Genomic DNA, 25,198 nt, shown 5'->3' with positions numbered 1-25,198 from the left:
AAGGTGAGTCTAGCCTTTTGATTCTTTCTGCTAATGAGCAGTTTGGTCACTGCAGAGTGGTCTTTCAGTGCAAATGCTCTTAAACGTCGTGACATTGTATGATGAGACAGATCCTTACCCTGTTCAGTGCTGAACTGCCGAGCAATTCCAGTTGCAGTGTTGAAATGATTACTCATTGGGAGTCTCTGCATTATCCAGTCCTCTCTTGCATTTGTCTTTCGAGGGTGACCAGCCTGCTTGGGGGACTTGAAGAGTTTGTGATGTTGTAAAGATGCAATATTCTCGAAATCACAGGCTTGGAACAATCTTCAAAGACTCAGTGAGTCTGGACCCGAAAAAGCGCCCATGAGCGCGAAACGGCCACCGTCGTCTCCGACGCCCCCCGCTTTCCCCCCTGCTTTTTCATGTCCCATTCGTCTGAATGAATGAATATTTCCAATTGGTGAGTGCCACTTTTTTCTTCTTTACCTTTAAGATTGTTCATTGGTTTTTTTCCCTGGAGGTGTTGCACCGCTGTTTTTGGTCTGGTCTCCTTACTGGCTTTCCTGCTATGCCAGATGATGTTACATGTATAGTGGAGCTACATGTGTGGATTCTGGTGCCGGACATTCTTTGCTTCTAAAGGGGGCTTTACATGCAGCGACATTGCTAGCGATGTCACTCGTGAAAGCACCCACCCTCGTCGTTTGAGTCACGGGCAAATCGCTGCCCGTGGCGCACAATATCGCTGGGAGCTGTCACACAAACTTACCTTCCTAGCGATGTTGCTGTGACGCCGCACGAACCGCCCCCTTAGAAAAGAGGCTGTTCGCTGGCCGGCGACCAGCCTCTTTTCTAAACAGGCGGTTCGTGCGGCGTTACTGCGACGTCACAAGGCAGGCATCCAATAGAAGCGGAGGGGCAGAGAGCAGCCACAGAAAGTCACGCCCACCTCGTTGCCGGCAGGACGCAGGTGCGGTGTTCGTCGTTCCTGGGGTGCGATGTGTGCTGCCTCAGGAACGATGAACAACCTGCGTCCTTCACGAGCAACGACATTTGGGACATGGACGACGTGTCATCAATCAACGATTTGGTGAGTACTTTACATCGTTACGGTCGCTCGTACGTGTCACACGCAATGACGTCGCTAACGAGGCCGGATGTGCATCAAGAATTCCGTGACCCCAACGACATCTAGTTAGCGATGTCGCTGCGTGTAACGGTGCCTTTATGGACAGACTTTGAACAACCAAGTTCTCTTGCAATGGCTGATCGGGTAAGCCCTTTGGCCTTCATCTGGGATAACTTGCTACCGGAGGGTTTCAGTCACTTTTGAACGGCATAACATTTTTGCAAAGTCACTGCAAACTAGAAAGTTATGCAGGCGTCACACGAGACGATATATCATGCGATATGTCGGCGGGGTCACGTCGTAAGTGACACACATCCTGCATCGTTTGCTATATCGTAGCGTGTGACAGCTACGAGCGACGGTGAACGAGCACAAGTACTCACCTTATCGTTGCTCGTTGACACGTCGCTCATTTTCAAAAAGTCGTTTCTTCTTCTCTGCGCCGGATGTTCATCGTACCCGGGGCAGCACACATCGCTCCGTGTGACTCCTTGGGAACGACGAACACAGCTTACCTGCGTCCCGCCGGCTATGCGGAAGGAAGGAGGCGGGCAGGATGTTTACGCCCCCCCGCTTCTATTGGCCGGCCGCTGTGTTACGTCGCTGTGACGCCGAACGTCCCACCCCCTTCAGGAAGTGGATGTTCGCCGCCCACAGTGACGTCGCTCAGCAGGTAAGTGCGTGTGATGGTGGTTTAACGACTTTGTGCGCCATGGGCAACTAATTGCCCGTGACGCACAAACGACAAGGGCGGGTGCGATCGCTCGTGCGATCGCACGATAGATCGTCTCGTGTGATGCCTGCATTAGGCTGCCAATTAAATAAGGGTTGTCAAACAATAAAGGAAATTAGCACCAGGTGCCAGATTAACACCAGTAACTTGCAGGTATCTGAAAGTGTTCTCTAAGTTTGATCAGTGTTCTTTTTCATTTATCTCATTTACATTTTTATTATGTGCTTTAGAATAAATTAAATTTATGAAACAAGCTTAAACTACTGCTAGTTTACTCATGTTAGGGTATGTGCGCACTGAGCGTTTTTGCACGTTTTTCGGGTGCGTTTTTAGGCTCAAAACTGCATGACTGCTTTCCCAGCAAAGTCTATGACTTTTCATTTTTGCTGTCCGCACACAATTTTTTTTTTAGTTTCGTTTTTTAGCAAAAAAAAAATGGACATGTCAATTCTTTCTTGCGTTTTACTGCGTTTTTCACCCATGCAATGCATTGGAAAAATGAAGCAAAACACAGTGATCAAAAACACAGCAAAACGCACCTAAACGCGTTTTTGCTGTGGGTGCATTTTTTTGCATTTTTGTGTGTTTTTTGTGGCTAAAAACGCCAAAAAATGCAGCATCAAAAAAACGCTGTGTGCGCACATAGCATTACACTCCTCGTGTGTTGTACTGGAGGTGCTCGCTGACAGAGGCGTCTGCAGTGTTCAGCTGATCCAGGTTCCTGTGGATATCAGCTCCCGGCTCACAGACGGGATGTGCTGGGGAGAAGGGAGAGAGCTAGCAACAGCATGTGAGTACAGACCGGGAGCTGTGCACGTCATCACCTTCTCTCCTAAAGGACCGCACATCACTTCTGTCTGCCAGTAAAGCCGTGTCAACTGAAGTGCTGTGCAGTCATTTAGGGGAGGAGGTGGTATCGCGCAGATCCTAGTCTGTGTGGGCTCTGTACTCAAATCCGGGGCCACACGGGGATCTACGGCGATGCTCGCATGACACTCGTCTCGCACTGGCAGCACAGCAGGAGCCGAGTGTCATGCGAATGCCACTGCGACTGAGGTCCGATCATGCGATCGGACCTCAGCTGCGGAGGGGCGAGCCGGCACGGAGGAGAGGCGGGCCAGCACGGAGGAGGGGCTGGCCGGCACGGAGGAGGGGTGGGCTGGCACGGAGGAGGGGAGGGATTTATCTCCTTCTCGCCTCCGTAGCCGGTAATTGCCATTCTTGCCCTGCACTTGCAGTACACCGGTGTACTGCGAGTGCAGTGCGATTTTTCTCTCGCCCCATAGACTTGAATGGGTGCAAGAGAAACCTGAATCGCATTACAGTCGCAGCATGCAGCAGCGGTCCGATTAGGGCTGAGAAAATAATCGCTTATGGGTCATGACACATAGGCTAATATTGGTCCGAGTGGAATGCAATGTTTTATCGCATCCCACTTGCTCCGATTTTCACGCCGTGTGTCTTAGGCCTTCCTATAGTTCTCTCCCCATCACATCCAGTCTGTGAACCAGGAGCCGACAACCACAGGATCAGCTGGACACTGCAGATGCCTGTGTCATGGAGCTTATCCAGCACAACACACAAGGTATGAAACATGACGCTGACCAGATCTGGTACAATAATACCAGACAAATACACTAATAGTGTGCTGCTAAAGGAGAGGGTGTCAAAGCTGCAGGATTAGTTTCACTTGCTCTAACAAATGAATACTGACAGTCTGCACCAATCACTTCACGACGCACAGATGGGTGGGCTGGGGAAGGGGTGAATATGCATGAGGCATTTACGTACACTTGAATAGTCTGCTTGTGACTAAAATTTCAAGGGATTACACAATGGGGCAACATTGAGGAATAAGAGTTACAGTTAGGTCCAGAAATATTTGGACAGTGACACAATTTTCGCGAGTTGGGCTCTGCATGCCACCACATTGGATTTGAAATGAAACCTCTACAACAGAATTCAAGTGCAGATTGTAACGTTTAATTTGAAGGTTTGAACAAAAATATCTGATAGAAATTGTAGGAATTGTACACATTTCTTTACAAACACTCCACATTTTAGGAGGTCAAAAGTAATTGGACAAATAAACCAAACCCAAACAAAATATTTTTATTTTCAATATTTTGTTGCGAATCCTTTGGAGGCAATCACTGCTTTAAGTCTGGAACCCATGGACATCACCAAACGCTGGGTTTCCTCCTTAATGCTTTGCTAGGCCTTTACAGCCGCAGCCTTCAGGTCTTGCTTGTTTGTGGGTCTTTCCGTCTGGATTTGAGCAAGTGAAATGCATGCTCAATTGGGTTAAGATCTTGTGATTGACTTGGCCATTGCAGAATGTTCCACTTTTTAGCACTCATGAACTCCTGGGTAGCTTTGGCTGTATGCTTGGGGTCATTGTCCATCTGTACTATGAAGCGCCGTCCGATCAACTTTGCGGCATTTGGCTGAATCTGGGCTGAAAGTATATCCCGGTACACTTCAGAATTCATCCGGCTACTCTTGTCTGCTGTTATGTCATCAATAAACACAAGTGACCCAGTGCCATTGAAAGCCATGCATGCCCATGCCATCACGTTGCCTCCACCATGTTTTACAGAGGATGTGGTGTGCCTTGGATCATGTGCCGTTCCCTTTCTTCTCCAAACTTTTTTCTTCCCATCATTCTGGTACAGGTTGATCTTTGTCTCATCTGTCCATAGAATACTTTTCCAGAACTGAGCTGGCTTCATGAGGTGTTTTTCAGCAAATTTAACTCTAGCCTGTCTATTTTTGGAATTGATGAATGGTTTGCATCTAGATGTGAACCCTTTGTATTTACTTTCATGGAGTCTTCTCTTTACTGTTGACTTAGAGACAGATACACCTACTTCACTGAGAGTGTTCTGGACTTCAGTTGATGTTGTGAACGGGTTCTTCTTCACCAAAGAAAGTATGCGGCGATCATCCACCACTGTTGTCATCCGTGGACGCCAAGGCCTTTTTGAGTTTCCAAGCTCACCAGTCAATTCCTTTTTTCTCAGAATGTACCCGACTGTTGATTTTGCTACTCCAAGCATGTCTGCTATCTCTCTGATGGATTTTTTCTTTTTTTTCAGCCTCAGGATGTTCTGCTTCACCTCAATTGAGAGTTCCTTAGACCGCATGTTGTCTGGTCACAGCAACAGCTTCCAAATGCAAAACCACACACCTGTAATCAACCCCAGACCTTTTAACTACTTCATTGATTACAGGTTAACGAGGGAGACGCCTTCAGAGTTAATTACAGCCCTTAGAGGCCCTTGTCCAATTACTTTTGGTCCCTTGAAAAAGAGGAGGCTATGCATTACAGAGCTATGATTCCTAAACCCTTTCTCCGATTTGGATGTGAAAACTCTCATATTGCAGCTGGGAGTGTGCACTTTCAGCCCATATTATATATATAATTGTATTTCTGAACATGTTTTTGTAAACAGCTAAAATAACAAAACTTGTGTCACTGTCCAAATATTTCTGGCCCTGACTGTATATATCCTGAAAGGCCTACCCAAGCACTATTTCAGCATACTGTTAGTATGGTACACAAAAATCACCTGACAGATTCCCTTTAAAGGCAATCTGTCACCGGGTTTTGCCACCTAATCTGAGAGCAGCATAACGTAGAGACAGAGACCCTGATTCCAGAGATATATCACTTACTGGGCTGCTTAGTGTAGTTTTGATAAAATCACTGTTTAATCAGCAGTAGATTATCATTAGAGGACTACTTGGTGTGCTGCCAGATAGTCCAGCATATTCCTGAGCTTTGTATAACTTCTAGATCTGCAGCAGAGAAAACATTGATTTTATCAAAATGATAGCAAACAGATCAGTAAGTGACACATCTGCCCCTACAATATGCTGCTCTCAGATGGGGGAGCACAAACCTGGTGACAGATTAATAAAAATAGTTCAGATAATTTATATTTTTCATTTAGATTTGTTCTGTGTCTTTGGAGCTGGATTGGAGATATTTTGTGATAAATCTGTGTGTGACTGTAGTTGGATTGTGTGTTATACCGGGGGCAGGAAGGGGCCAGGACTGGATGTAGTGATCATGTGAAGCCGGTAACAGCTCCGGAGATTCCTTACATGGGATCTTTCTGATGTTACATCGTCATCTTCTCCCCATTCAGGTCCCTACAATATCGGATCCGCTCAGATCTTATATATAAAAGAAATTTCCTTATTAACCATCAAGGATGGCTAGGGACAGGGACAAGATGGTGGAGAGGATATTACACCTCACCCTAGAGATCCTCTTCCGGCTTACTGGAGAGGTGAGAGATTCTGATGACGTCACATTACATCATTCTTATCTATGGGAATAACAGATGGACAGAACTGGAGAGGTGAGGACTCTGGAAATGTCTGTAGTGAGGTTTATTAATGTTTCTCTCCATAACCAGGAATACACAGTAGTGAAGAAAACCTCTAGTGAGCGCTGTCAGGACACTGTGTCTGAGGGATGGGGAAGACCCCTGAGCCCAATCACGGGACCTCCACCTCACCCCCTGATACATGAGGACATCAATGACCAGAAGATCCTAGAACTCACCTACAAGATGATTGAGCTGCTGACTGGAGAGGTGACACTGCTGGGAATGCTGGGACATTATACAATAACGCTATGAAGGGATCGGGGGATGACGGTATTATTGTATGTGTCAGGTTCCTATAAGGTGTCAGGATGTCACTGTCTATTTCTCCATGGAGGAGTGGGAGTATTTAGAAGGACACAAAGATCTGTACAAGGACGTCATGATGGAGGTTCCCCAGCCCCTCACATCACCAGGTAATAGTCAGGACTAAATACACATGACCTATAATTATCTGTATGTAAAGAATGAATTCAGCCCCTGTCTGTGTTTCCTCCAGTTCTATCCAGTGAGAGGACAGCACCAGAGAGATGTCCCCGTCCTCTCCTTCCACAGGACTGGAAACAAGCAAATCTCGATGTTCCTCAGGATCATCAGGTAGATGGAGAGAAGGTGTCATGAAAGCTCCCTATGATGTGTAGACGGCTGTGAAGGTCTTGTGTTCAGTCTTGTTTTATCCCCAAGTATTATACACTAAATGGCCAATATGTTAGAGACACCGGCGCTTTCCTAATATAAACCTTCCTTAACAGTGATCAGTTTTCTGTGGATCACTTGTAATGTGAATCTTTATTACATGTTGGACAGTATTGAACAAAATGGCCTATATTATGGTTATGACAATATATCAATCTCTACCATAGTCCCCAAAAAAAGACCTCAGACCAATGCAGGAAATAAGAAATTGATAAAATAGAAAAACAGAATTTAATATTTGGTATAGAAACCTTTGTTTGCAATTAGAGAGGTCAGACGTTTGCTGTAATTCTTGACCAGGTTTGTACACACTGCAGCAGGGAATTTTGGCTCACTCCACACAGATCTCCAGATCATTCAGTTTTCGGGGCTGTTGCTGGGCAACATTGAGTTTAAGCTTCCCCCAAAGATTTTCTTTTGGATTCAGGTCTGAAGATTGGCTAGGCCACTCCAGGACCTAGAAAAGCTTCTTCCGGAGCCACATCTTAGTTGCTCTTGCTGTGTGTTTCAGGTCATTGTCTTGCTGAAAGAACCAGCCACAACCCATCTTCAGTTTGCTTTTACTGAGTTTGGGGAGATAAGGTATGCACACCAGTGACTATGTAAGGGGAATACATGAAATAGCAGAAACTGCTGTGTGAATACTGACTTGAAAAATCCAATAGCTATATGTAAGAGTGAAAATGTGAAAAATGGAATCTGCATTACTGCCATGAACATATGAATCAAGAGAAATTTAGCTACTGAATTGATCAATGCAATAGAGCCCCAACACTACGCCAAAGTATTTCTCTACTTTGGGGTCCCTAGCTTGTGTGTGTCCTCTCATGCAGTTAAAAAACTTACCGTGTATGGGAAGCTGAGACCCAGGCTATTTATGCGTATGATATGGATTGGCAATAGGTGTGGTTGGGGAGGGTTCACAAACGAAAAACTACTGACAAATAAGGAATAACGTTTGGAACACCATTCTAAGTCTGAACTGGGTGCAAAAACCTAAAAAACATCACTATGGGGAGATAAGGTATGCACACCAGTGACTATGTAAGGGGAATACATGAAATAGCAGAAACTGCTGTGTGAATACTGACTTAAAAAATCCAATAGCTATATGTAAGAGTGAAAATGTGAAAAATGGAATCTGCATTACTGCCATGAACATATGAATCAAGAGAAATTTAGCTACTGAATTGATCAATGCAATAGAGCCCCAACACTACGCCAAAGTATTTCTCTACGTTGGGGTCCCTAGCTTGTGTGTGTCCTCTCATGCAGTTAAAAAACTTACCGTGTATGGGAAGCTGAGACCCAGGCTATTTATGCGTATGATATGGATTGGCAATAGGTGTGGTTGGGGAGGGTTCACAAACGAAAAACTACTGACAAATAAGGAATAACGTTTGGAACACCATTCTAAGTCTGAACTGGGTGCAAAAACCTAAAACACATCACTATGGGGAGATAAGGTATGCACACCAGTGACTATGTAAGGGGAATACATGAAATAGCAGAAACTGCTGTGTGAATACTGACTTGAAAAATCCAATAGCTATATGTAAGAGTGAAAATGTGAAAAATGGAATCTGCATTACTGCCATGAACATATGAATCAAGAGAAATTTAGCTACTGAATTGATCAATGCAATAGAGCCCCAACACTACGCCAAAGTATTTCTCTACTTTGGGGTCCCTAGCTTGTGTGTGTCCTCTCATGCAGTTAAAAAACTTACCGTGTATGGGAAGCTGAGACCCAGGCTATTTATGCGTATGATATGGATTGGCAATAGGTGTGGTTGGGGAGGGTTCACAAACGAAAAACTACTGACAAATAAGGAATAACGTTTGGAACACCATTCTAAGTCTGAACTGGGTGCAAAAACCTAAAAAACATCACTATGGGGAGATAAGGTATGCACACCAGTGACTATGTAAGGGGAATACATGAAATAGCAGAAACTGCTGTGTGAATACTGACTTAAAAAATCCAATAGCTATATGTAAGAGTGAAAATGTGAAAAATGGAATCTGCATTACTGCCATGAACATATGAATCAAGAGAAATTTAGCTACTGAATTGATCAATGCAATAGAGCCCCAACACTACGCCAAAGTATTTCTCTACGTTGGGGTCCCTAGCTTGTGTGTGTCCTCTCATGCAGTTAAAAAACTTACCGTGTATGGGAAGCTGAGACCCAGGCTATTTATGCGTATGATATGGATTGGCAATAGGTGTGGTTGGGGAGGGTTCACAAACGAAAAACTACTGACAAATAAGGAATAACGTTTGGAACACCATTCTAAGTCTGAACTGGGTGCAAAAACCTAAAACACATCACTATGGGGAGATAAGGTATGCACACCAGTGACTATGTAAGGGGAATACATGAAATAGCAGAAACTGCTGTGTGAATACTGACTTGAAAAATCCAATAGCTATATGTAAGAGTGAAAATGTGAAAAATGGAATCTGCATTACTGCCATGAACATATGAATCAAGAGAAATTTAGCTACTGAATTGATCAATGCAATAGAGCCCCAACACTACGCCAAAGTATTTCTCTACGTTGGGGTCCCTAGCTTGTGTGTGTCCTCTCATACAGTTAAAAAACTTACCGTGTATGGGAAGCTGAGACCCAGGCTATTTATGCGTATGATATGGATTGGCAATAGGTGTGGTTGGGGAGGGTTCACAAACGAAAAACTACTAACAAATAAGGAATAACGTTTGGAACACCATTCTAAGTCTGAACTGGGTGCAAAAACCTAAAAAACATCACTATGGGGAGATAAGGTATGCACACCAGTGACTATGTAAGGGGAATACATGAAATAGCAGAAACTGCTGTGTGAATACTGACTTGAAAAATCCAATAGCTATATGTAAGAGTGAAAATGTGAAAAATGGAATCTGCATTACTGCCATGAACATATGAATCAAGAGAAATTTAGCTACTGAATTGATCAATGCAATAGAGCCCCAACACTACGCCAAAGTATTTCTCTACGTTGGGGTCCCTAGCTTGTGTGTGTCCTCTCATGCAGTTAAAAAACTTACCGTGTATGGGAAGCTGAGACCCAGGCTATTTATGCGTATGATATGGATTGGCAATAGGTGTGGTTGGGGAGGGTTCACAAACGAAAAACTACTGACAAATAAGGAATAACGTTTGGAACACCATTCTAAGTCTGAACTGGGTGCAAAAACCTAAAACACATCACTATGGGGAGATAAGGTATGCACACCAGTGACTATGTAAGGGGAATACATGAAATAGCAGAAACTGCTGTGTGAATACTGACTTGAAAAATCCAATAGCTATATGTAAGAGTGAAAATGTGAAAAATGGAATCTGCATTACTGCCATGAACATATGAATCAAGAGAAATTTAGCTACTGAATTGATCAATGCAATAGAGCCCCAACACTACGCCAAAGTATTTCTCTACGTTGGGGTCCCTAGCTTGTGTGTGTCCTCTCATACAGTTAAAAAACTTACCGTGTATGGGAAGCTGAGACCCAGGCTATTTATGCGTATGATATGGATTGGCAATAGGTGTGGTTGGGGAGGGTTCACAAACGAAAAACTACTAACAAATAAGGAATAACGTTTGGAACACCATTCTAAGTCTGAACCCTTTTGTGAACCCTCCCCAACCACACCTATTGCCAATCCATATCATACGCATAAATAGCCTGGGTCTCAGCTTCCCATACACGGTAAGTTTTTTAACTGCATGAGAGGACACACAAGCTAGGGACCCCAACGTAGAGAAATACTTTGGCGTAGTGTTGGGGCTCTATTGCATTGATCAATTCAGTAGCTAAATTTCTCTTGATTCATATGTTCATGGCAGTAATGCAGATTCCATTTTTCACATTTTCACTCTTACATATAGCTATTGGATTTTTCAAGTCAGTATTCACACAGCAGTTTCTGCTATTTCATGTATTCCCCTTACATAGTCACTGGTGTGCATACCTTATCTCCCCATAGTGATGTTTTTTAGGTTTTTGCACCCAGTTCAGACTTAGAATGGTGTTCCAAACGTTATTCCTTATTTGCTTTTACTGAGTGTCACGATTGCCGGGTGTAGCAAGCATGGCGAGATGCATTTAGACCTACGTGCATCTGAAGCACAAGAAAAAAAAAAAAAAAACAGGAAAAGGAGGGCACAGGGGACACAAAAACAATGGGAGGCCCTGGAACTAGTGAGAGGGGAAGGGGGGAACCTCCTAAACTCATCTGCAGCTATCCCTCCTCTCCTCACCTATACTGTTGCCGCAACTGTCGCCAAACAGGAACCTGGGACCCTATGAAGACCCTGTAGTAACCCTGACTAGTGAGTGGCAAGTGGTGTTCAATAGACCACACCGCTGCACTAACAACACACCAGGAAAGTAAATACAAACAGAGGGGAAAAACAATCAAAAGGATATTGCCTGAGCACAGGAACTAGACTTACAGAACCTTTGTCAAAAGTGGCCAAGACAGAAATGACTTTGTGTCATCAGCAGGGAATGCTGTGATACACCACTATTTAAAGCTGAAGGGCATGACTACTTAGTAAGTGCAGCTGATCACTGAACAAGGAACTGCTTTGAAAATCTGCAATAGCAATCCTGGCACTTAACCACTTCAGTGCCATGAGAAATGAAACACATTTAAATGAAGAAAGCCAGATGACAGGCTCCAGTCCAAATGCTGGCAGTGATCTCTACATGCAGGGAGACGATCGTGACACTGAGGGAAGGAGGTTGGTAGCCAAAAGCTTGCGATACATGACCCCATCCATCCTCCTTCAATATGGTGCAGTTGTCCTCTCCCCTTTGTAGAAAAGCACCCCAAAAGTATGTTTACACCCCTATGCTTCTGCCTATGTGTTTTTGGGGTTGTACTTATCCTTCTTCTTCCTCCAAACACGGCATGTGGAGTTGATACTAAAAAGTTCTATTTTGGTCTCCTCTAACCACATGACCTTCTCCCATGCCTTCTCTGGATCATCCAGATCATTGATGAACTTCAGATAGGCTTGCACATGTACTGGCATGAGCAAGGAGACCTTGCGTGCCCTGCAGGATTTTAATCCATGATGTTGTAGTGTGTTACTAACTGTAATCTTTGAGACTGTGGTCCCAGTTCTCTTCAGATCATTGACCAGGTCCTCCCATGTAGTTCTGGGCTGATTCCTGACTCTTCTCAGAATCATCCATACCCCACAAGGCAAGATATTGCATGGAGCACCAGACAGAGCAAGATTGACAGTCATCTTGTGTTTCTTCCATTTTCTAATTGCACCAAACAGTTGTTGCTTTCTCACCAAGCTTCTTGCCTATTGTTCTGTAGCTCTTCCAAGCTTTGTGCAAGCCTACAGTTTTGTCCCTGTTGTCCTTAGGGTACTTTCACACTTGCGTTGAACGGTATCCGTTGCATTGCGTTGTGTAACGGATGCAACGGATGTGTTGCATATAGTGACACAACGGATGCTGCAAAACAACGCAATTCGTTTTGATTTTTTTTTTTTTTTTTTTTTTACAGTTTTACCAGCGGCAGACTATTGTGAACGATCAGCTGATCGCTCCCAGTAGCCGGCCGCCAGGTGATCAGCTGATCGCTCCCTGCAGCCGGCCGCCGGGTGATCAGCTGATCGCTCCCTGCAGCCGGCCGCCGGGTGATCAGCTGATCGCTCCCAGTAGCCGGCCGCCGGGTGATCAGCTGATCGCTCCCTGCAGCCGGCCGCCGGGTGATCAGCTGATCGCTCCCTGCAGCCGGCCGCCGGGTGATCAGCTGATTGCTCCCAGTAGCCGGCCGCCGGGTGATCAGCTGATCGCTCCCTGCAGCCGGCCGCCGGGTGATCAGCTGATCGCTCCCTGCAGCCGGCCGCCGGGTGATCAGCTGTTCGCTCCCTGCAGCCGGCCGCCGGGTGATCAGCTGATTGCTCCCAGTAGCCGGCCGCCGGGTGATCAGCTGATCGCTCCCTGCAGCCGGCCGCCGGGTGATCAGCTGATCGCTCCCAGTAGCCGGCCGCCGGGTGATCAGCTGATCGCTCCCTGCAGCCGGGTGATCAGCTGATCGCTCCCTGCAGCCGACCGCCGGGTGATCAGCTGAGCGCTGTCACTTGCCGGCGCCCGGGCATGCCGGCGGGCGGGCGCTCAGCTGAGCGCTGTGACTTGCCGGCGGCCGGGCATGCCAGCGGGCGGGCGCTCAGCTGAGCGCTATCACTTGCCGGCGCCCGGGCATGCCGGCGGGCGGGCGCTCAGCTGAGCGCTGTGACTTGCCGGCGGCCGGGCATGCTAGCGGGCGGGCGCTCAGCTGAGCGCTGTCACTTGCCGGCGCCCGGGCATGCCGGCGGGCGGGCGCTCAGCTGAGCGCTGTGACTTGCCGGCGGCCGGGCATGCTGGCGGCCGGTCGCTCAGCTGAGCGCTGTCGCTTGCCGACGGCCGGGCTCTCAGCTGAACGTTCGGCCACCGCGAGCCAAAATAAAGTTTGATTTAAAAAAAAAAAAAAAGAGCATGCGCAGTGAAATCCAGAGGATTCCGCTGCTCAAAATAACGTTACATGCTGCGTTCCTCCCGCTGGGCGGAAGCAACGGAGCGTCGCCCAGCGGAAGCAACGCAGGTCCTTTTGGTACAATCCGTCACCCATACAAGTCTATGGGAAACAGCGGAATCCGTTAACGGATTCCGCTGTTTTCCAAAAGGGCGGATTGTAGCGGAAGGAAATAAACGCAAGTGTGAAAGTACCCTTAGACAGCTCTTTGGTCTTGGCCATGGCAGAAAGGTTGGAGCGTGATTGAGAGTGTGGACTTTTATACAGGTAACAAATTCAAACAGATTCTTCAAGATAAAATAACAGATCTGTGAGAGCCAGAATTTTTGGTGGTTGGTAGGTGATCAAACACTTTTTATATGCGATAACATGCAATTAATTATTTAAAAATCATACAATGTGATTTTCTGGATTTTTGGGGGGGATTCTGGCTGTCACAGTTGAAGTGTATCTACGATAAAAATTACAGACCTCTCCATTCTTTGTGGGTGGGAAAACTTGCAAAATCGGCAGCGTATCAAATACTAATTTTCCCCACTGTATATCCCAATCCTAGTGTACATGGTCCCCATCCTGGGTCTTTCCTGATATATGTGGCCCCATCTTAATATATATATATATATTCCCATTCAGGGTCCGATCCTACTATATATGTCCTTAAATTTCCAACTTATCAAGCTATTTTGAGGGTCATCAAATATCAGAAATTCCAAATAATTCAAATGACCCAAATTCTCATGAAACATTAATTTATTTTTTATATATATATATATATATATATATATATATATATATATATATATATGTGTGTCCTTATCCTGAGCCCTTTCCTGGTATATACGGTTGCTGTTTTGTGTCTTAACGCATTTAAAAAAAAACCAAATCCTCTACTCACCTCCTTCCACTCCTAGGTTGCCCAGCGTCCTCCTCTGTAGGCAGCATGCTGTAGCCAGGCAGCTGACATTAGAATGCCCCCCATGGCACATGAATTCATTGTCATGTGCCCCCAGTCAGAGAACCTGTGACGTCAGCTGCCTGCACGCAGCTTGTATTGCAGTGCAGGGATTTGAGAGCGCACATCCAGCTGAAGAACACACTGGAGTTGGCAGGCCTCTGTATCCCCATGGTTTTTTTTGCTGCTGGATTGAAGATATTCTGTGATAAATCTCTGTCACTATCATTGGATTTTGGTTATACCGGGGGTAGGACGGGGCCAGGACTGGATGTAGTGATCATGTGAATCTGGTAACAGCTCCGGAGATTTCTTACATGGGATCTTTCTGATGTTACATCGTCATCTTCTCCCTATTCAGGTCCCTACAATATCGGATCCTCTCAGTGCAGATCTTCTATGTAAGACAATTTTCCTGATTGACCCATCAAGGATGGATAGGGACAGGGACAAGATGGTGGAGAGGATATTACACCTCACCCTAGAGATCCTCTTCCGGCTTACTGGAGAGGTGAGAGATTCTGATGACGTCACATTACATCATTCTTATCTATGGGAATAACAGATGGACAGAACTGGAGAGGTGAGGACTCTGGAAATGTCTGTAGTGAGATTTATTAATGTGTCTCTCCATAACCAGGATTACACAGTAGTGAAGAAGACCTCTAGTGAGCGCTGTCAGGACCCTGGGTCTGAGGGATGGGGAAGACCCCTGGGCCCAATCATGGGGCCTCCCCCTCACCCCCCGATACATGAGGACATCAATGACCAGAAGATCCTAGAACTCACCTACAAGATGATTGAGCTGCTGACTGGAGAGGTGACACTGCTGGGAATGCTGGGACATTATACAGTAAAGCTATGAAGGGATCGGGGGATGACGGTATCATTGTATGTGTCAGGTTCCTTTAAGATGTCAGGATGTCACCGTCTATTTCTCCATGGAGGAGTGGGAGTATTTAGAAGGACACAAAGATGTCTACAAGGACGTCCTGATGGAGGTTCCCCAGCCCCTCACATCACCAGGTAATAGACAGGACTAAATACACACGGCCTATAATTATCTGTATGTAAAGAATGAATTTATTCCCTGTATGTGTTTCCTCCAGTTCTATCCAGTGAGAGGACAACACCAGAGAGATGTCCCTGTCCTCTTTTTCCACAGGACTGTAAACAAGAAATTCCCAATGTTCCTCAGGATCATCAGGTAGATGTAACGAAGGTGTCATGAAATCTCCCTATGATGTGTAGGCGGCTGTAAAAATCTTGTGTTCAGTTTTGTTTTATCCCCAAGTATTATACACTGAACAGTTTATTAGAGACACTGGACCTTTCCTGATATAAACACTACTAAGCTGAAATTTGAACAGTAAAGGCCCCGTTACACGCAACGACGTGTCTAACGATATATCGCCGGGGTCACGGATTCCGTGACGCACATCTGGCATCGTTAGCGATGTCGTTGCGTGTGACAGTAAGGAGCGACTGTTAACGATAGAAAATACTTACCAAATCATCCATCGTTGACACGTCGTTCCTTTTCAAAAAATCGTTGATTGTTGAGCTAGCAGGTTGTTCGTCGTTCCCGATTGCTAGCCGATATCTCTGCATGTAAAGCCCCCTTAACTGTGGAGTGGAGAAGAAAATCTAGTGATCAGTTTTCTGTGGATCATTTGCAGTGCGAGTCTATATTACATGTTTGCCAATTCTGAATAAAATGGCCCATATTATGGTAATGACAATATATCAATCCTTACCAGAGTCCCAAACAAAGAATTCAGACCAATAATTAACTCTTAGATAGCGCTGACGTATTCCACAAATAAATTCCGATATTGGAATATGGAAACTTTATTGTACAAAATACATTAAGCACACATACTGTAGACTGAAGTTAAAAAAAATACCTCATTAAAAATAGAAAAACACAAATGCTACATGCGCACGCTGCAGTTTTTTCTGCAATCAAAACTGCACCTTGTCAGAGAGAGCCTGGAAGTGTTAAAAAAAAAACCGCTTGTAATGTAGGTGCGTTTTTGATGCATTTTTAGTGCATTTTTGGTGCGTTTTTATTATTGCGTTTTTTTAAAAGTGAAACAAAATATAATAGAATAGGATAATGGATAGATAGCTAGATTAGATGATAGATAGAAAAAAATAGAAAGAATAGCTAGATGGATAGATAAATAGATAGATAGATAAGAACATATAAATTAGATAATAAGAAAGAACAGAAAGAATACATAGAAAGAAATAACAGAATAGCTTGATAGAGCGATAGCCAGCTTGGTTAGCTGTTTTATTAATTTTTGGGGGGGGTAAAGAAAATGACGTGGGGTCTCCCCACTTTTTCATATCAAACACAGGAACAGTAGCAGCTGCAGGCTGCAACCCTCAGCTGTCTGCTGTACCTTGGCTGGTTATGAAAAATAGAGTGGATCCCATGCTTTTTTTTTAATTATTTGATTTATTAAAAAAACAAAATGACATGGGGTCTCTCCATTTTTCTAAAACAAGCCAAGGTGCAGCAGACAACTGGGGGCTGATATTATTAGGGTGGTAAGGGCCATCGTTATTTAGCCCTTTCCAGCCTAACAATAGCAGCCCCCATCCGCCCCGGAAGTGGCGGATGCATAAGATGCGTCAATTCTGGCCCTGGACCCGGCTCTTCCCGTTGCCCTGGTGCGGTGGCAATGGGGATAATAAGGGAGGAATGGCAACCAATAGCTGCCACTAAGCCCTAGGTATGTGATGTTAGGCGTCTATGAGACACCCCACATCACTAATCTGTAAGTCAAAGTAAATAACCACAAACAGCCAAAAAAATCCTTTATTTGAAATAAAATAAAAAACACCCTCTTTCACCACTTTGTTAACTTCCAAAACACACCTCCAGGTCCGAAGTAATCCACATGAGGTCCCACGACGCTTCCAGCTCTGCTACATCCCTGTCCTGTCACAGCCAGCGTTCATACAGCATGGCTGCCAGCTGTGAGTATGAACAGAGCCGCAGCGACCAGAATGAACTGGGGTGAACCCCTGTCGTCACAGCTACAGGTCCCGCAGTACGGCGGGTGTCGCAGCTATGATGTCATGGATCCACTGTGGCTCAGGCCGCTACTGAAATGAGCCGCGCGATCGACGGTGCCGTCACCCACGTGAGTCCTCCAGCTGCGGCTCACTTCAGTCGAGGTCTGATGTGTGCTCACAGGTGGAGGTCTCGAGCTGTGACAGCAAACACCTGAGTGAGAGCACCGCAGATTGTACGGCTCACTTCAGTCACTTGGGTGGTTTGCTGTGACAGCTGGAGGACTGATTGGCCTGGAAAAAGAGGAAGTGACATCAAGAATCACATGTGCATCCACAAGAGGTAGGATCCACCATGTTGGAAGTGAAAAAGAGCAGGGGAAGTTTAATATACTAGAAGAAACTTCTGTCACAGCTATAGGATAAACAGAAGGACAGCAGTTCTATAGGATGAATAATAGTGTTAGGGAACTAGGGATCATTGTTCAAGCAATACATATAGATTGTGGTGCCATTTACTGGTTGATAATGTTATTGTTTTGAAAACTGAAAATGGTAGATGCAAATGAGTCAGTATAATGTTCAAATCATCAATTGTTAGAGGATAAATCACATTTTATTAGACAAACTTCCCAATCATAACAGTATTTTTTTCAAAATGAAAAAAATTAAAATGCACTATTACAAATTATTATCCACAAGAGTTTCCAAACCTTTTGTAGATTGTAAAGAACTGAAAAGGATTATTTATGTAGCACCAGCGTCCCTGTAGAGATGCCAACTTACTCACCGCCCCGACCGAGTCCCATTCTTCCTTGCTGTCGTGCGGCCTTCCATGTCCTCTGCTGCCTCCTTTCCCTTCTCTGCCCTGTACATGCCGCACAGGGTTGCAGGTTTGCTGAGAGTGCATATAAGACATGTGCATGCATGCAGGCACACCGGCCCTCCTCTTATAGGGCTGGTGCGCCATTTCCTGGAAATGCCTCTCAGCCTACGGCTGAGTGGCACTGCGTATTAAGGCACCCTTCCATTTGGGGAGGTGCCTGCGCAACACCTTTAGTTAGTTAGTGTCCTGTCTACCTAGTTGTCAGTTCCCGTTATCCCTGTGTCCGTCACCTGTACCTGAGTCTGCCTTCCCATACCTATTTGTCCCTGCCGTGCCCAACATACCTGTCCATACCCGCCTGCCTGTCTGCCCCGGTCATCCGACCTATACCTGCCTGCATCTGTGATGGTACCCAAGTCCATCTCATGTCCTAGGGGTCAGCTGCCACAGTCCTAGTCACTGTCCTGGGAGTAGTGCGGTACCTGGTGTCCACCTAGCGGTAAGTGCTTAGTTAACCTCTTCCCTCTAAAGAGTATGCCCAGGTCCCCCCCCTGTGGTCCATTGGGTCCACTAATCCCGCTCGCTGCCCCTACATCGGCCTTGAGCGTTACAATTTGTTGACTTTTCAGCATTAAGAGGTCATATTTACTGAAATCAAAAGCTTATCCCTTCAAAAACATCTCATAAGGCCAAGTTACATGTTAAGATAGAACCCTTCTTTGATATCACCTTCACAATTCTTGCTTCCATTGAACTTGTGAATTATTGGATAGTTTCTGTTTGAATTTCTTTGCAGGAATTGAGGATAGTCGTCCAGAGCTGCTGTTTTCATGTGACCTGCCTCCCATTCTTAAATATATTTTCCTTGAGGATACTCCAAAGGTTCTCAACAGGCTTGAGGTTAGGGCAGACTTGTGGCCATACCACGAGTTTCTCTTTTATGCACTTAACAGCAGTATCTCTTGTAGCATGCATTGTCAGCATGAAAATTATTTTGCTATGGATGGCACAGTTCTTCTTTATGTACCATGGAAGAAAGTGATTAGTTGTAAACGCTGTTCAATTGGCCGAGATTTTCATACCTTCAGTTACCCTAAAGGGATCTTCCAGCTCTCTCCTTTAAACATGACTCCGCCACCTTGTTTCTGACTTAAGTCTTATTGGGTCATGGTGGCCATCCACCAATCATCCACTACATCCATCCAGACCATCGATTACTTTATTTGAAAACCAAAATATTAAATATTTCTGACAATCAAATCCAATTTTCATAATAATTTGGAATGTGGTATATACTAAGAGTATTGTGATTAAGGGAAAAACATCCATGGAAAGCAGATCCTATAAATATAAGTAACTCAGAGGGAGGAATGATAGGAGTTCATCAACAATCGTCCTGAAGCTTTGGAGGGCAAAGGAGGTCCACCACACTACCAGATGTCTGTAATAATGTGGCCATTCAGTGTATGGTTTATACTTGGTGGAGATGACAGGATAAAGCTGATCATAGACATTAGATGTTGTCTGGATCTTCTCACAATTTTTGACTGCTGGTTACAATTAGGAGGCGAAAGGTTGGATTATACAGGAGACCTGCAGCTCTGTGATATCTACTGCTATCATGACATTTGTGGTAATCATGTTTATTTAAGATTTTTTCTGTTTATGTGTTTTACAATATTTGTTTCAGGGTGAAGATCTGACTCATATTAATACTACAGAGACATATGTGAGCGGTGATGAGTGGTGTAAAGAGGAGATTCCTACATATGACTACCCAGGTGAGTGGAAATCACTAAAGGCAGAGAAGCCACAGATACTACTTAGTCATTGGCTTTTAAAAATATGTGCTTTATTCAGATTATGTCCTACTTGCCGTGAGTTCCAGGCTCTACAGTAGCTGTTTAACCTTCTGAATGCCACAATCAATAGGGATCACCATCCCATATTGTAATGAAATTCCCATAAAAAGGTTGTACCAGTACGTCCAGGAGATGCGCAGGAGTTTCCCCACATAATCACCAGCAGGCGCTCTGATTAACAGATAGCTAAGCTCATACTGTAAGGGGTACTTTGCACGTTGCGACATTGCTACTGCGATCTTGTCGGGGTCAAATCGAAAGTGACGCACATTTGGCGCCGGTAACGACGTCGCAACGTGTAAAGCCTAGAAGCACCGATAAACGATCGCAAAAGCATCGAAAATCGGTGATCTGTGTAGTGTCGGTTATTTCCATAATTTCGCTGTAGCGACCGGTACGATGTTGTTCCTCGTTCCTGCGGCAGCACACATCGCTGTGTATGAAGCCGCAGGAGCGAGGAACATCTTACCTGCGTCCCGCCTGCAATGAGGAAGGAAGGAGGTGGGCGGGATGTTTACGTCCCGCTCATCTCCGCCCCTCCGCTTCTATTGGCCGCCTGCCGTGTGACGTCGCTATGACACCGCACCACCCGCCTCCTTAGGAAGGAAGCGGGTCGCCGGCCAGAGTGACGTCGCAGGGCAGGTAAGTGCGTGTGAAGCTGCCGTAGCGATAATGTTCGCTACGGCAGCTATCACAAGATATTGCATGTGCGACGGGGGCGGGGACTATCGCGCTCGGCATCGCTACAATCGGCTAGCGATGTCTCAGCGTGCAAAGTACCCCTAAGAGTCAGCACCATTCCTAACTGTTAACCCCTCTAAACACTGGAATCAATAGCGATTAGGCATTTAAAAGCTTGTGAAAAGGAAGATGCTCTGTGCTTCCTCTTTCATCTTATCGGCATTGTAATCGTTCTGACCTGAAGGATCAGGCTGCTAGGTCATTTTCACAGTACAATGAATGGATTAATAACAAAACCCTAAAAAGAATTGCAAAATCATATTTTTTTTTCATTATTTCAACACAATTGGAAATCTATTTACTGTTTTCCGGTTTATTTTTTGGTAAAATGAATGGTGTCAATCAAAGATGAAATTCATCCCACGAACAAAAAAATATATATATATTGTAATGCAATAATACGAAAGTTATGGCTCTTGGTAGAAGAGCAAGAAAAAATGAAAATGCAAAAAATAAAATTGTCACAAAGGGAGTAAATAAACATGCATAAAATTAAAAATATGGGTAAATATGGGAGCTATTATGGTTGCATGAAATAAAATTACCAGTAAGTGTTATTACCAATTTAATTAATTTCCCCACAATTCTATATACGGTATATATATCCAGAGTGAGTGAAAAAGGGTTTTGAACATGTTACCAATTTTCTCAGTAAATATGTTTCTAAAGATTCTATTGGCATGACTTTCTCACCAGTTGTCGGTAATAACCCATCCAATCCACACAGGCAAAGATATCACACCATAGATGTACCTAAATTGTTATGTGTAATAATATGAAATTACACATGGAAACAACATTGAACACATGCAGAAAAACGTGCAAAAAGCTATGGAAAGTCATGACACCAGCTAAAATCTATTAATAATTAGAATGAAAGCTCTCTACTTAGTGAAAAATATCAGCTGATTGAACTAATGGCCTATAAAAAGATGTCTCATTAAAACACAAGAAACATCTCATGATGTGTAAAACCAGTGCGCTGTCTCAAGACCTTCGCAACCTTTATAGTTGCAAAACAGACTGATGGCAGTGGTTACAGAATTTCTATTAAATATTAATTAAAGGTTCCAGTGAGCACTGTTGGGGCCATAATCTGGAAGTGGAAAGAACATAATTTCACCAAAAACTAGCTAAGACCAGGTGCTAACCACAAGATTCTGGACAGATTAATGAAAAGTAGCAAGAGAGTTACCCAAGAGCCATGAATACCTATGAAGTGTTACAGAATGACCTGGAATCAGGAGGTACATTTGTTTCAATAATAAAAAAAGTAATGCACTCAACCTCCATGTCCTGTATACACACTCACCATGCAAGACTCCACTGCCGAACAAAAAGCATCATCAAGTGAGTTTAACATTTTCTCAACAACATTTAGACAAGCATGTGAAATACTGAAAGAATATAATCTGTTCAGATGGAACCAAAATTTAACTCAATGGATCCAATAATACACACCATTTTTGGAGGCCGTTAACACCATAGCAGCAGTAAAGTTTGGAGGTGGGAACATCATGGTGTGGGGCTGTTTTTCAGAATATCGGTCATTGTGAATTTATTTACTGTAACCTATATCTGTATTTTGTATATAGCTACTTCTCATGTACAGCACCATGGATTCAAGGGTGCAATATAAATAAATAATATAATTTATGGAAGAATGAATGGACAAATGTACCGACTCATTCTTGATTAAAAATATGCTGCCATCTACCAGTAGGTTGAAGATAAAAGAAGGATGGACATTTCATCAAGACAATGATCCCAAACACACAGCCAAGAAATCTCTCAATTGGTTTCAGAGAAAATAAAGCTGCTGGAATGGCCCAGTCAGTCACCTGACCAGAATCCAATTGAACATTTATGGAAGGATCTAAAGCTTAGAGTTTATAAAAGAAGCCCTCAAAGCCTTCAGGATTTGAAGAGTGTTTTTGTGGAAGAATGGCCCAAAATCGCAATGAGCAATGCATGCCGCTAGGTTTTCCATACAGGAGGTGTCTTGAAGCTGTCATCACCAACAAAGGCTTTTGTACAAAGTATTAAAACATTTCAGTAAGAGTGTTTGATACTTTTTCTCTGTGTTATTGCTCATTATTACAGATCAACATCAATAATATTATAGACACCTATAGTTTGATTTCTTTGCCTGTGTGGATTGGATGAGTTGTTACCATGTGAGAATTTCATGCCAATACTACCTTTAGAAATGTATTTATTTAGAAAATTGGTGACGTGTTCAATACTTATTTCAACCCACGTATATACTTCCTACGTGCTTCAGACTCAGAAAAGATTTCTGTATTTTTAAGTGAAACAGCAAATTCCAGCGGATCACAGGTAATGGGTGAAATAAAACTTGCACCTTATTTTCACATTAAAAAATTACAGACTGTATCCACAGAGATACAGGAAAAAAATCATCCAACGCATTTCGACATAACGCAGTGTCATAGAGTCTTATTCATGGATGAATCGACATCCATGAATAAGACTCTACGACACTGCGTTATGTCGAAACACTTTGGATGATTTTTTTCCTGTATTTCTGTGGATACCATCTGTAATTTTTTAATGTGAAAATAAAGTGCAAGTTTTATTTCACCCATTGCCTGTGATCCGCGGGAATTTGCTGGTTCTATTGAATCTCTATACCTGGGATTTCCGTGCAGGATCAGGTGATCTACTCCTTAAACATTGAATCGACAGTGGTGAGCTAGAAATACGACTTTTTCTGTATTTTTAAGCGGTTCGCACATGTGTCTAGTGCCACCATCAGGGCATTACAACTGTGACTAGTGTATGGGGCCTGGTGAAGAGGGGGGCCCGGAGTTATAACTTAGCTTTATTAAGCTCCAAGCCGGCAGTGTCGCTTCTGCAACTACATACCGCTTATTTGCATCGCATTTGCATGTGTTGGACACAGGTTCAGTGGGGCAGAGCGTGCAGCAGTGTGATGAGATAATGCGACCTCATCACACTACTGCAGGAAAGCAGAGCCGCAGAGGTAGCGAGGGCTTGGTAGCCGGCGGGACCAGAGATCACCGGAGGTGGTGGGATCCTGCTAACTCCAGTACCTGCTTTGCTTTAGCTGGATGCGTGTCGGAATGCACATATCGAGCTGAAATGCATCGCGGCTCAGACAGGACACCGCGCAACGTGGAAGCCGGGGAGGGTGAGTAAAATGTTTTGGTTTTTTTGCAGCAAATACGTCAAGAGGAAGCCAGAAAGGGAATACATATGGCAGGAGAAGGACAGAAACCAAGATGGGTACATATATACCAGACTGTGTCCAGGAGGGGGATATATTTACCAGGAGGACCCCAGGATGGGCCATATATAGCAGTATAAGGATAAATAAATCAGGATTGGGACATATATCATATATACCAGGAGCTGCCCAGGGAGGCGACATATATGCAAGGAGAAGGACGTATATGCTAGGAAGGAGACAAATAATTCAGGATAGGCCCAGGAGGGCCACATATATACCAGGAGGGTGATATACATACCAGGAAGGACCCAGGTTGGGGACATATATACCAGGAGGATATTATACAGAGAGGCAGTGTCTGTGGAGGGAATAGTATACATAGGGATAGTATATATAGGGGTAGTGTGTGGGGGGCAATATACAGAGGGGCAGTGTGTGTGGGAGGATATTATAAAGAGGGGCAGTGTGTGGGGGGATAGTATACAGAGGGGCAGCATATGTAAGGGATATTATACAGAGGGGTAGTGTGTGAGGGATATATAGAGAGGCAGTGTGTGTGGGAATTATATTGTACAGAGGGGTAGCATTTGTGTGGGAATATAATACATAGGGGCAGTGTAGGAGACTTTTAATGGAGAGAGGAACTGTAGAAGGTGTATTATGGAAAGAGAGGTGGTATAGAAGGTGTAGGGGAGAGGGGTGGTGTAGAGGGTGTACTATGGAGAGGCACGCTTTATTATGGAGAAAGGCAGTATTAGAGGGTGTATTATGGACAGGGGTGCTTTAGAGGGTGTATTATGGAACAAGGCAATTTAGAAGGTGTGTTATGGAGAGGGGCAATATAGAGGGAGTATTATGGGTAGATGCGGTATAGAAGGTGTGTTATGGAGAGGGGAGGTGTAGAATGTGTATTATGGAGAGGGGTGGTGTAGAGGGTGTATTATGGAAAGGGGCAGTGTAGAGTGTGTATTATGGAGAGGGGTGGTGTAGAGGGTGCATTAGGGAGAGGGGTGGTGTAGAGGGTGTATTATGGATAGGGGCAATGGGGAAGGTGTATTATGGAAAGAGGCAGTGTAGAGGATATATGATG

General features: G+C 44.4%; 1 protein-coding gene across 1 annotated transcript in view; it reads left to right on the top strand.

The window, feature by feature from the left end:
• The window catches only part of LOC142312857 (uncharacterized), a 531,686-nt gene that overhangs the window by 503,416 nt on the left and 3,072 nt on the right, over positions 1 to 25,198 (top strand). The window contains 3 exon segments of the mRNA XM_075351842.1: positions 15,371 to 15,464; positions 15,548 to 15,645; positions 19,982 to 20,072. Coding sequence (XP_075207957.1) covers positions 15,371 to 15,464; positions 15,548 to 15,645; positions 19,982 to 20,072 — 283 coding nt within the window.

Source organism: Anomaloglossus baeobatrachus, chromosome 5, assembly GCF_048569485.1.
Source record: "Anomaloglossus baeobatrachus isolate aAnoBae1 chromosome 5, aAnoBae1.hap1, whole genome shotgun sequence".
NCBI lineage: Eukaryota > Metazoa > Chordata > Amphibia > Anura > Aromobatidae > Anomaloglossus > Anomaloglossus baeobatrachus.
Note: the sequence above shows the minus strand (reverse complement) of the source record. Positions and strands in the feature narration are given on the sequence as shown.